This window comes from Rhinoraja longicauda, chromosome 5, assembly GCF_053455715.1.
Source record: "Rhinoraja longicauda isolate Sanriku21f chromosome 5, sRhiLon1.1, whole genome shotgun sequence".
Lineage (NCBI taxonomy): Eukaryota > Metazoa > Chordata > Chondrichthyes > Rajiformes > Arhynchobatidae > Rhinoraja > Rhinoraja longicauda.
In genome coordinates this window covers 82,840,294-82,854,480 of record NC_135957.1, presented here as the reverse complement: position 1 = coordinate 82,854,480, position 14,187 = coordinate 82,840,294, and the positions used below count along the sequence as shown (strand labels likewise).

The window sequence follows — 14,187 nt, the reverse complement described above, 5'->3', positions numbered from 1 at the left end:
CACTACGGTAGAGAAAGTAAATGTCGTTTGAGTATGTAGCAGCCACTTGTCACCTTGAAGACGCATTGAAGACTAAATTACGAATAATACTCATTTGGAAATAACTTGCAAGTTTCGAGGCCACTGAATATTAACCCCCTGCCACCTTGAATTTTTTTTAATTAAAAAACGCCGAACTGCAGATGCTGGTTTACAAAAAAAGACACAAAGTGCTGGAGTAACTCAGCGGGTCAGGCAGCATCTCTGGAGAACATGGATAGGTGACATTTTATAAAATATTGCTTTCCGTTGGTTTTGAAACTGAGGATGAAATTTGAACAAGAGTAAACATGTTGAAGATGATTTGCCGGAAGTATTTACAGAGAAACATAGAAACTAGGTGCAGGAGGAGACCATTCGGCCCTTCGAGCCAGCACCGCCATTCATTGTGATCATGGTTGATCATCCACAATCAATAACCTGTGCCCAACATCTCCCCATATCCCTTGATTCCCAGAGCTCTAACTCTCTCTTAAATTCATCCAGTGATTTGGCCTCCACTGCCCTCTGTGGGAGAGAATTCCACAAATTCACAACTCTCTGGGTGAAAAAGTTCCTTCTCACCTCAGTTTTAAATGGCCTCCCCTTTATTCTTAGACTGTGTGGCCCCTGGTTCTGGACTCCCCCAACATTGGGAACATTTTTCCTGCATCTAGCTTGTCCAGTCCTTTTATAATTTTGTATGTCTCTATAAGATCCCCTCGCATCCTTCTAAACTCCAGTGAGTACGTAAGGGTCCCAACCCGTATCGTCTCCTATCCACGTTGTCCAACGATGCTGCCTGACCCAATGAGTGACTACAGCACTTTATGTCCTTGTTGGAGCTGTTTATGTTTAGACTAGCTACTGTTGGCATATTATATTATTTTGTCTAGATATATTTTGCCGTGTTATTTTGGGCACTTGGGAGGGGTCTTTTGACGCATGGGGTGGTACTCTGAAAGTTGCCGTTACAGACCTTTTTTTAACAATAAATAAAGTAACTAAAGGCAAGCATTCTCTCAGAAATGGGGCTCTCGGGGCCAGTGGAACCAAGGGATATGGGGAGAAGGCAGGCACAGGTTACTGATTGTAGATGATCAGCCATGATCACAATGAATGGCGGTGCTGGCTCGAAGGGCCAAATGGTCTCCTCCTGCACCTATTTTCTATGTTTCTATGTACTTGTGTATGGCTTGATTGTATTTATGAACAGTAAGATCTGATTTAATTGAGTAGATCGTAAACTAAATCTCTTCACTATACCTCAGTACATGTGACAATAATAAATCAATAACAATACTGACAGACTTGCTTGCAGTCAACCATATTTCACAAAATATTGCTTAATAGGTGTCAGACTAGCACCAGTAGTTATAATAATAAAAAAACTGAATTAAACAGTGCTGTGTACATTTACTTTAGTTTAGTTTAGAGATACAGCGCGGAAACAGGCCCTTCAGCCCACCGGGTCCACGCCGACCAGAGATCCCCGCACACTAACACTATCCTACACCCACTAGGGAGATTTTTTTTACATGTACCAAGCCAATTAACCTACAAACCTGTACGTCTTTGGAGTGTGGGAGGAAACCGAAGATCTTGGAGAAAACCCACGCAGGTCATGGGGAGAACGTACAGACAGCGCCCGTAGTCGGGATGGAACCCGGGTCTCCAGCGCTGCATTCGATGTAAGGCAGCAACTCTACTGCTGTGCCACCGTGACCGCCCATTTGATCACATGAAATTAGTTTTCTTTGTCATCCATATTGTGAAGCAAATATTGAACTCTAATTTTTCTTTACCTAGATAAATTTGACCAGTTTTGGGCCATCAATCGAAAACTTATGGAGTATCCGCCAGAGGAAGGAGGATTCCGATACATTCCTTTAAGGATATATCAGGTGACAATGTACATATGTAGTCAAACTTTCTGTTGTTCCTGTGATTGTGAAATATGGAATCGCATTGCTTTCGCCTTTTAGATACTGGAAATCTGTTCTGAAATGTCACGGGTCATCGAGTCATGGAGTCTTACAGCGGGGAAATAGGCCCTTCGGTCCAACTTGCCCACACCAGCCAACATGTCCCATCCACACAAGTCCCACCTGCCTGCGTTTCACCCATATCCCTCTAGACCTGTCCAATCCATGTACCTGTCTAAACGTTTCTTAAACATTGCGATATTCCCAGCCTCAACTACCTCCTCCGGGCCTCTTTCAGAACACAGAATGGCCAGGCCGGCATGGTGGCGCAGTGGTAGAGGTTTTTAGCATCAGAGATCCAGGTTTGATCTTGACCTCAGGTGCTGTCTGTACGGAGTTTGTATGTTCTCCCCGTGACCGCGTGGGTTTTCTCTGAGATCTTTGGTTTTCTCCCATGTGCCCCCCCGTCTCTCACCCTCGTATGTGGAGAATCATTTGGAAGGTATCACAAAATGCTGCAGTAACTCAGCGGGTCAGGCAGCATCTCTGGAGAGAAGGAATGGGGTCGAGACCCTTCTTCAGACTGATGGCCGTGAAGAAAGGGTCTCGACCCGAAACGAAACGTCCGGGTCTCGACCCGAAACGTCGCCTATTCATTCCTTCTCTCCAGAGATGATGCCTGACCCGCTGAGTTACTCCAGCATTTTGTGGTACCGGCGATTTGTACCAACATCTGCAGTTATTTTCCTACGAATCATTTGGAAGCATAAGGAGAAATGATCTATTGTTAAACATTTTGGAGGCGGGTGAGAAATGTGAGTGATCATGTTGTGGTAAACAAATACCTGCAAATAGCACTCTCTCAGGAGTGATATGATAATACTTTCATGCAGGAATGCACCATTTTAAGTGGTGCTTTGGTAATTTGACGGAAGACGGAAGGGCATTGTGAAAAGACATTTTTCACCCAGTCATTTGAATGGCCGTACGAAACCTTGTTTTTGAAGTCATTATTGTACCTTGTATTCGAAGGCAACACCGCAAGTTGCATTTTCAGTAAGTGTTACTGACTCATTAAACTAGTGTGAACAGAAAGAAGAAGTGTGGCACAAAGTAAGAGAAAGCAAATTGATTGCTTATGTGTAAGTGGTTTTCTGAAATTCTTGGTAGTCCGTCTTAATTATGGAATAATCTGTATTTGCTTTTGGACCTCTAAAATCCCTACTCATGGTTAAAAGCAAATGTATATTTGTTGTTTCTTGTAAGGCGATTGTGACACAAATTTGACACCGTTCCTGGAACCATTAAATGATTCCACTTAGTTAATCAACACACACTCAGTTTAGTACATTGTCGTGTTAACCAGGATGCTGTGTAAAACGTTTTTTGTTGCGTGCTATCCAGTCAGCGGATAGATTATACAAGATTATAATCAAGCCATTCAGAGTGCCCAGATACAGGGTAAAGAGAATAACATTTAGTGCAAGTTAAAGCCTGATTAAAGATAAGTCGGAGCTTCTCCAATGGGTTAGGTGGACCGTTCTCTAGTTGGTGATAGGATGGTTCAGTTGCCTGATAACTGCTGGGAAATGTCAATCTACAAATAATTGTCCATTTTTTGTAGTTTTAGAAAGTTGCTAACGTGGCGAAAGTGGGATATCGTAGAAACAGCGTGAACGGATGATCGCTGGTCGGCATGGACTCGGTGGGCCAAAGGGCCTGTTTCTATGCTGTATCTCTGAACTGAGCAGAGTTAATTTGTCCAGAGAAACCTAAGCCTCAGCCAATGCAATTAGATTTATTTTCCTTGTTCTCTGCACACCCCACAATGCTTTACTGTACTTCCATTTTATTTATGTTTTCTTCTGTCCTGAAAAACATCGGAGTCCAGATTCTGGACAAAGCCTGAGTCCCAATTTCTTCTTCAGTCCAGGAACACTTGTTTCGTCAGCACTGCTTAAACCAGACACCATCAGTTCAGCTGGACATTGGACTCCATCCTACTGAAGGTTATTTTTGACAGATAAATAGTAGGCAATAGTTAACAGAGGGTAGGTTGCACATTGAGCTTTCGCAGAAAGTCAATTATTTTTATGCAGTCAGATAACCATCGAGTCCTCATCATAGAAACATAGGAAATAGGTGCTAGTCTGACACCTATTAAGCAATATTTTGTGAACTATGGTTGACTGCAAGCAAGTCTGTCAGTATTATTATTGATTTATTATTGTCACATGGACCGAGGTATAGTGAAGAGATTTAGTTTACGATCTACTCAATTAAATCAGATCTTACTGTTCATAAATACAATCAAGCCATACACAAGTACATAGAAACATAGAAAATAGGTGCAGCCCTTCGGCCCTTTGATCCAGCACCGCCATTCATTGTGATCATGGCTGATCATCCACAATCAGTAACCTGTGCCTGCCTTCTCCCCATATCCCTTGATTCCACTAGCCCCGAGAGCTCTAACTCTCTCTTAAATCCAACCAGTGATTTGGCCTCCACTGCCCTCTGTGACAGAGAATTCCACAAATTCACAACTATGGCCGAAAAAGTTCCTTCTCGCCTCAGTTTTAATGGCTTCCCCTTTATTCTAAGACTGTGGCCCCTGGTTCTGGACTCTCCCAACATTGGGAAAAAATTTCTTGCATCCAGCTTTTCCAGTCCTTTTATAATTTTATATGTCTCTATAAGATCCCCTCTCATCCTTCTAAACTCCGGTGAATATAAGCCTAGTCTTTTCAATCTCTCCTCATATGACAGTCCCTCCTTCCCAGGGATCAATCTTGTGAACCTATGCTGTACTGCCTCAATTACAAGGATGTCCTTCCTCAAATTAGGAGACCAAAACTGTACACAATACTCCAGATGCGGTCTCACCAGGGCCCTATACAACTGGAGAAGAACCTCTTTACTCCTATACTGAAATCCTCTCGTTATGAAGGCCGACATGCCATTAGCTTTCTTCACTGCCTGCTGACTGGTGTACAAGGACACCCAGGTCTCGCTGCACCTCCCCCTTACCTAACCTAACACCATTGAGATAATAATCTGCCTCCTTGTTTTTGCCGTCAACGTGGATAACCTCACATTTATCTACATTATACTGCATCTGCCATGCATCTGCCCACTCACTCAACCTGTCCAGGTCACCCTGCAACCTCCTAACATCCTCTTCGCAGTTCACACTGCCACCCAGCTTTGTGTCATCTGCAAACTTGCTAGTGTTACTTCTAATTCCCTCTTCCAAATCATTAATATATATGGTAAACAGTTGCGGCTCCAACACCGAGCCTTGCAGCATTCCACTCGTCACCTCCTGCCATTCTGAAAAGGACCCGTTTACTCCTACTCTTTGCTTCCTGTCTGCCAACCAATTCTCTATCCATGTCAACACTCTACCCCCAATACCATGTGATCTAATTTTGCTCACCAATCTCCCGTATGGGACCTTATCATAGGCTTTTTAAAAGTCTAGATACACTATATTCACTGGCTTCCTTTCATCCATTTTACTTGTCACATCCTCAAAAAATTCCAGAAGATTAGTCAAGCACGATTTCCCTTTCATAAATCCATGCTGACTTGGACTTATCCTTTTACTGCTATCCAAATAATTGACTCCAGCCTCTTCCCCACTACCGATGTCAGGCTAACTGGTCTGTAATTCCCTGTTTTCTCTCTCGCTCCTTTCTTGAAAAGTGGGATAACATTAGCTATCCTCCAATCTACAGGAACTGATCCTGAATCTATTGAACATTGGAAAATGATCACCAATGCGTCCATTATTTCTAGAGCCACCTCCCTGAGTGCCCTGGGATGCAGACCATCGGCCCTGGGGATTTATCAACCTTCAGTCCCATCGGTCTACCCAATACTATTTCTCTAATAGGATGGAACCCGGGTCTCTGGCACTGCAAGGCAGCAACTCTACTGCTGCACCACTGTGCCACTCCTACTCCACACACTCCAAAAAGTACAGGTTTGTAGGTTAATTGGCTTGGTATAAATGTAAATTGGTAGAAATAGTGTAAGTGTGTGGGGATCACTGAGACTCGGTCAGGCCATAAGGCCCTGTTTCCACACTCTTATAAACTCAATTAAACTAAACTGAACTACTTTTTAACTCCAGTTTCATTCAATACTTTCCAAGAATATTATGAAAACACACTAAACATTACACTACACATGTGTGGTCTTTCAAGAGACCATATTTCAGGCTGTAGGATCTATGGAGCTCATACAGTTGTCAGGCTTCAGTGGTCTCGGTAACTAAAAACTTCCTTTTCTTAATAGTAACACACACAAGTGCGGTGATTTTTTGCAGCACTGTTTCAGATTTTATCAACCCATGTGCACGCAGGTAGTTCTGCGATAAATCACATTTCCAGAACATGAATTAGATATAACACGATTGATGAATCAGGGAACGCTATTTGTGTTGTGCGGGCTGACCGGTTACAAAGCGATTTCGATCTGGACCTAGAAAATCACATAAAACTACCTTGATAAGCAGAACAAAAAGCTGACTTAATGGTTCCATGGATATTGCGGCAGAGGCCTTCCGGAGCGCCGTGTCTGCCGCTGAGAAGCCGAGGCCGGAGCCTCGTGGGCCAGCGGTGGAAAGCTACGGATCTTGCCACAGGACTCTTCAGCTATCTCAAATCCTACAAATCTGACAAGACAACCTCAACACAGATTAGAAGAAGACTTATTTTGTTAAGTCACTTTTTCCACAATTTTTAATTAACAACATCTTAGTTTAGTTTAGTTTAGTTTAGTTATACAGCGCGGAAACAGGCTCTTCGGCCCACCGAGTCCGCACCCACCAGCTGTCACCCTGTAAACTAGCACCATCTTACACACACACAAAGGACAATTTACACTTTTTACCTAAGCCAATTAACCTACAAACCTGTACATCTTTGGATTATGGGAGGAAACCGGATCACCCGGAGAAAACCCACGCAGGTCACAGGGAGAACGTACAGGTCCGTACAGATAGCACCCGTAGTCGGGATCAAACTCGGGTCTCTGGCTCTGTAAGGCAGCAACTCTAACGCTGCGCCACTGTGCTGCCACGCATGTCTTACTGCATGGAAACAGGCCCATCTGCCCAATTTGCCCACACCGGACAACATGTCCCATCTGCACTAGTCCTACCTGTCTGCATTTGGCTACTGTACAGTGCCCTCTATAATGTTTGGGAAGAAGACCCATTATTTATTTATTTGCCTCTCTACTCCACAATGTGAGATTCGTAATAGGAAAAAATCACATGTGGTTAAAGTGCACATTGTCAGATTTTAATCAAGGCCATTTTTATACATTTTGGTTTCACCATGTAGAAATTACAGCAGTGTTTATACATGGTGTCCTCACATTTCAGGGCACCATAATGTTATGTAAATGAAAGTAGTCATGTTTAGTATTTTGTTGCATATTCTTTGCATGCAATGACTGCTTGAAGTCTGATTCATGACATCACCAGTTGCTGGGTGTCTTCTCTAGTGATGCTCTGCCGGGCCTGTATTGCAGCCATCTTTACCTTATGCTTGTTTTGGGGGCTTGCCCCCTTCAATTTTCTCTTCAGCATATGAAAGGCATGCTCAATTGGGTTTAGATCGGGTGATTGACTTGACCATTTTTTAGCTTTAAAAAACTCCTTTGTTGCTTTAGCAGTATGTTTGGGATCATTGTCTTGCTGTAGAATGAACCTCCGGCCAATGAGTTTTGAGGCATTTGTTTGAACTTGAGCAGATAGGATGTTGATGATACAACTGCTGATGGTAGCAGCATAATGAATTCGAAAGTGTATCAAGTCAAGTCAAGTTTATTTGTCACATGCACATACACGATGTGCAGTGAAATGAAAGTGGCAATGCCTGCGGATTGTGCACAAAAAAGAATTACAGTTACAGCATATAAATAAAGTTAATAAAGTTAATGCAGAGAAGACAAAATTTAGTCCCTGGAGTTATAAAAGTTAACAGTCCTGATGGCCTGTGGGAAGAAACTCCGTCTCATCCTCTCCGTTTTCACAGCGTGACAGCGGAGGCGTTTGCCTGACCGTAGCATCTGGAACAGTCCGTTGCTGGGGTGGCAGGGGTCCCTCATAATCTTGCTTGCTCTGGATCTACACCTCCTGATGTATAGGTCCTGCAGGGGTCGAGTGTAGTTCCCATGGTGCGTTCTGCCGAACGCACTACTCTCTGCAGGGCCATCCTGTCCTGGGCAGAGCTGTTCCCAAACCAGACTGTAATGTTGCCAGCCAGGATGCTCTCTACAGCCCCAGAGTAGAAGCAATGAAGGATCCTCAGAGACACTCTGAATTTCCTCAGCTGTCTGAGGTGGTAAAGGCGCTGCCTTGCCTTACCCACCAGTACGGCAATGTGCGTTGCCCATGTCAGATCCTCTGTGATGTGGACTCCCAAGTATTTAAAACTGCTCACCCTATCCACAGTAGACCCATTTATCTCCAGTGGCGTGTACGTCCTTGGATGTTGAGCCCTTCTAAAGTCCACAATCAGCTCCTTAGTTTTTGTGACATTCAAGAGGAGGCTATTGTCCTGACACCAGAGTGCCAGATCAGCCACCTCCTCCCGGTAGGCCTTCTCATCGTTGCCCACCACCACAGTGTCATCAGCAAACTTGATGATGGCACTTTAGAATTCATTATGCTTCTACCATCTGCAGTTGTATCATCAATGAAGATAAGTGAGCCAGTACCTTCAGCAGCCATACATGCCCAGGCCATAACACCCCCACCACCGTGTTTCACAGATGAGGTGGTATGCTTTGGATCTTGGGCAGTTCCTTCTCTCCTCCATACTTTGCTCTTGCCATCACTCTGATATGTTAATCTTCGTCTCACCTGTCCACAAGACCTTTTTCCAGAACTGTGGTTGCTCTTTTAAGTACTTCTTGGCAAACTGTAACCTGGCCATCCTATTTTTGCGGCTAACCAGTGGTTTGCATCTGAATCTGAAGTCTGAATGACCTTTATTGTCATTCAAAATTAATTGAACGAAAATCATTTGCCACGCAGCCACAACAGTGCAGAGTAAAAGACACAAGACACACAATTTTAACACAGACATCCATCACAGTGACTCCTCCAGACACCCCTTCACTGTGATGGAAGGCAAAAAAAATTATTCTCTCTTCCCCTATGCATCTCCCACGGACAGATAGTTCGACTTCTGCCGAGGCGACCGAGGCTCCCGACTCGCGCGGCCCCCACAAGGAGATGGAAGGTTCCCCGGCCGAGCCGTGCCGGGCGATAGAAGTAGCCTCTGTATTTCTGTTCTTGAAGTCTTCTGGGGACAGTAGTCATTGACAAATCCACACCTGACTCCTGAAGAGTGTTTCTGGTCTGTTGGACAGGTGTTTGGGGATTTTTCTTTACAATAGAGAGAATTCTTCTGTCATCAGCTTTGGAGGTCTTCCTTGGCCTGCCAGTCCCTTTGCGATTAGTAAGCTCACCAGTGCTCTCTTTCTTCTTAATGATTTTCAAAACAGTTGATTTTGGTAAGCCTAAGGTTTGGCTGATATCTCTAACAGTTTTATTCTTGTTTCCCTGTCTCATAATGGCTTTGTTGACTTTCATTGGCACAACTTTGGTCCTCATATTGATAAACAGTAATAAAAGTTTCCAACGGTGATGGAAAGATTAGAGGAAAGACTAGGTGCTGAGAGCTCTCTTATACCTGCATTAAGGAGGCAGTTAAACACACCTGAACAATTACATACGCTTGTGAAGCCATGTCTCCCAAACATTATGGTGCCCTGAAATGGGGGGACTATGTATAAACACAGCTGTCATTTCTACACGGTGAAACCAAAATGTATAAAAATGGCCTTCAGTAAAATCTGACAATGTGGACTTTATCCACATGTGATTTTTTTCTATTACAAATCTCAAATTGTGGAGCACAGAGGCAAATAGATAAATGATGGGGCTTTGTCCCAAACATTATGGGGTCGGCGATCGTTTCGCTCAACACCTTCGCTCAGTCCGCCTTAACCAACCTGATCTCATGGTGGCTGAGCACTTCAACTCCCCCTCCCACTCCCAGTCTGACCTTTCTGTCATGGGCCTCCTCCAGTGCCACAGTGAGGCCCACCGGAAATTGGAGGAACAGCACCTCATATTTCGCTTTTACTGAAGGCCATTTTTATACATTTTGGTTTCACCATGTAGAAATTACAGCTGTGTTTATACATAGTCCCCCCATTTCAGGGCACCATAATGTTTGGGAGACATGGCTTCACAGGCGTTTGTAATTGTACCTCTAAAGCTGTCCTATCCTTGCACCTGCCTAATTGTCTCTTAAACATTGCAAGAGTACCTGCCTCAATTACCTCCTCCTGCAGCTCGTTCCATGCCCCCACCACCCTTTGTGTAAAAAAGTTGTCCCTCAGGATTCTATTAAATCTTTCCCCCCTCACCTTAAACCTATGCCATCTGGTCCTCGATTCCCCGACTCTGGGCAAAAGACTTTTGTTGATAACATGTAGGTGCCTCATCCTGCGTGCAGCAGACCAAACAGGAATGATTTAGAGGCACCACTTTCTGGAAATTAATTATATGACACAACTAACTTTCAAGCTTCTTGCAATGGGGAACTTATAATTATACATTACACATCATTATAATTATACAAATGCCTTTCACACCCTCAATGGCCTGAAGCATTTACAAATCAATTAGCTATTTATAGTTATTATTGGTATGCAGGCAGACATAACAGCCAAATTGCGCACAGGAATATCCTATGAACATCAATGGGATAAATAATTTGCTCTTGAGATGTTAATCAAGAAGTGAAGTAGGGTTTTGGTAAAATTGTTATGCTCTTTGAATGGCAAGGCCAGCAGCACAATCAAGGACGAGTCTCTCCCTCTTCACTCTTCTCCCATCAGGCAAGAAGTATAGAAGTGCCTCTTGCGAAAACTCATGTGAAAATCCATACCTCTAAATTCAAAATGTGTAGAAAAAATCCGCAGGCGCTGGTTTAAATCGAAGGTAGACACAAAATGCTGGAGTAACTCAGCGGGTCAGGCAGCATCTCAGGAGAGAAGGAATGGGTAACGTTTGAAGGGGATTGCTGGTCGGCGCGGATCCGGTTGGCCGAAGGGCCTGTTTCCACGGTGTATCTCTAAACTAAAGGTTGAGTGTAAGATAAAGCCAGTAAAGTCCGATCAAATAGGGTCTCCAATGAGGTAGTTCAGGACTCCTCTCTACTTGGTGATAGGATGGTTCAGCTGCTGGCAAACAACTGAGAAGAAATTGTCCCTGAATCTGGAGGTGTGGAATCTGGAGCAACTGTGACACAATTTTGCTGATGATCGGTATCGAACATTAGTAATTTTAAAATCCATTGCCAACTGGGACATGCTGTTTTGTTGTTTGGAACTGAATTTTAAAATGGAGATGACTCTTGATCGGCTTCTAGAAATGAACCCGATCAGGAGTCACGGTGGTCTCGGTGGATTTGGGCGGCACGGTGGCGCAGCGGTAGAGTTACGGCCTTATAGTGAATGCAGCGCCGGAGACCCCGGTTCGATCCCGACTATGGGTGCCGTCTGCACGGAGTTTGTACGTTCCCCCTGTGACCTGCGTGAGTTTTCTCCGAGATCTTCGGTTTCCTCCCACACTCCAAAGACGCACAGTTAATTGGCTTGGTAAATATAAAAATTGTCCCTAGTGTGTGTAGGATAGTGTGAATGTGCGGGGATCGCTGGTCGCCGGCGGCTGAAGGGCCTGTTTCTCTAAACAAAAAAATGAAGATAATCCAGATCAGGTGTAACGAGTGGAATTGCATGTGTTTGTTCCTTTCAAACATGAGCTGTCAAGTCTCATCAAACTGTGTAGGAAATTACAGTGAATAGGTAGGAAAGATTTATTTTTTAAATGGTTTTTGATAAAGTATTTTGCCTCCAAACCAGAGGCGTCGCTATGGGCACTCGCATGGGCCCTCGCTATGCCTGCCTCTTTGTCGGGTACGTCAAACAATCCCTGTTCCAGACATACACCGGCCCCATCCCCGAACTATACCTCCGCTACATCAACGACTGCATTGGTGCTACCTCTTGTACCCATGCAGAACTCACTGACTTCATACACTTCACTACCAATTTCCATCCTGCTCTTAAATATACTTGGACTATCTCCGACATCTCCCAACCATTTCTGGACCACACCATCTCCATCACAGGAGACAGACTAGTGACTGACATCTATTATAAACCCACTGACTCCCACAGCTATTTGAACTACACTTCTTCCCACCCTGTCTCCTGCAGAAATTCTATCCCATACTCCCAATTCCTCCGTCTACGCCGCATCTGCGCCCGGGATGAGGTTTTTCACACTAGGGCATCAGAGATGTCCTCATTCTTCAGCATACGGGGCTTCCCCTCTTTCATTATAGATGAGGCTTTCACTAGGGCCTCTTCTATATCCCGCAGCTCCGCTCTTGCTCCCCCTCCCCCCATTCGTAACAAGGACAGAATCCCCCTCGTTCTCACCTTCCACCCCATCAGCCAGTGTATACAACAAACCATCCTCCAACATTTCCATCACCTCCAACGGGACCCCACTACTGGCCACATCGTCCAATCCCCTCCCCTTTCTGCGTTCCGCAGAGACCGTTCCCTCCGTAACTCCCTGGTCCACTCGTCCCTTCCTACCCAAACCACCCCATCCCCGGGCACTTTTCCCTGCAACCGCAGGAGATGCAACACCTGTCCCTTTACCTCCCCCCTCAACTCCAACCAAGGACCCAAACAATCTTTCCAGGTGAGACATAGGTTCACCTGCACCTCCTTCAACCTCATCTATTGTATCCGCTGCTCTAGATGTCAACTTCTTTACATCGGCGAAACCAAACGCAGGCTCGGCGATTGTTTCGCTCAACACCTTCGCTCAGTCCGCCTTAACCAACCTGATCTCCCGGTGGCTGAGCACTTCAACTCCCCCTCCCACTCCCAGTCTGACCTTTCTGTCATGGGCCTCCTCCAGTGCCACAGGGAGGCCCACCGGAAATTGGAGGAACAGCACCTCATATTTCGCATGGGCAGCTTGCATGCAGCCCAGCGGTATGAACATTGACTTCTCCAACTTTAGATAGTTCCTCTGTCCCTCTCTTCCCCTCCCCCATCCCAGTTCTCCCTCTGTCTTCCTGTCTCCACCTATATCCTTCCTTTCTCCCGCCCCCCTGACATCAGTCTGAAGAAGGGTCTCGACCCGAAACGTCACCCATTTTTTCTCTCCTGAGATGCTGCCTGACCTGCTGAGTTACTCCAGCATTTTGTGAATAAATACCTTTGATTTGTACCAGCATCTGCAGTTATTTTCCTACATTGCCTCCAGCTCTTATCTGCTTGACATCTTGACTATACCTTTTGCCTGCCAGCACCTAGAGATAAATCTTAAGTGACAATGGTTCCTTGATGTTTGAGAAAACTAGGCATAAATATGCAAAAGTAGCATTTCAGGAAATTGCAGTTTGCATATTGCAGAATGTGGTGGTAAAGCACCTGCGAATGAATTATGGTTTCATCTCTCAGGTTTGGACCTAATTATTGATTAACCAGTAATAAAAAGGAACTGCAGATGCTGGTTTACACCAAAGAGAGACACAAAGTGCTGGAATACCCCAGTGGGTCAGGCAGACTCAGTGGAGAAAATGGATAAGTAATGTTTCGGGTCAGGGCCCTTCTTCAGATTTAAGACCAATTATCAACCAAGTGGCGCAGCGGTAGAGTTGCTGCCGTACAGCGCCAGAGACCCAGGATCCATCCTGACTACGGGTGCCGTCTGTACAGAGTTTGTACATTCTCCCCGTGTCCTGCTTGGGTCTTTTCCGGGCGCTTCGGTTTCCTCCCACACTCCAAAGACGTACAGGTTTGTAGACTATTTGGCTCGGTATAATGTGTAGGAAAGAACTGCAGATGCTGGTTTAAATCGAAGGTAGACACAAAGTGGTTGAGTAACTCATCGGGACAGGCAGCATCTCTGGAGAGAAGGAATGGGTGACGTTTCGGGTCGAGACCCTTCTTCAGACTGTTCTTCAGAGGTTCTTCAGACCCCAAACGTCACCCATTCCTTCTCTCCAGAGATGCTGCCTGCCCCGCTGAGTTACTCCAGCGTTTTGTGTCTGGCTTGGTGTAATTGTACATTATCCTGCACATGTGTGTGTAGGATCGTGTTAGTGTGAGGGGATCGCTGGGT

General features: G+C 45.0%; 1 protein-coding gene across 1 annotated transcript in view; it reads left to right on the top strand.

The window, feature by feature from the left end:
- atg5 (ATG5 autophagy related 5 homolog (S. cerevisiae)) overlaps positions 1–14,187 on the top strand; it is a 139,017-nt gene that overhangs the window by 83,176 nt on the left and 41,654 nt on the right. Inside the window, exon 6 of the mRNA XM_078399855.1 lies at positions 1,828–1,922. Within this exon, the coding sequence (XP_078255981.1) occupies positions 1,828–1,922 (95 nt within the window). The remainder of the gene's footprint in view (positions 1–1,827; positions 1,923–14,187) is intronic.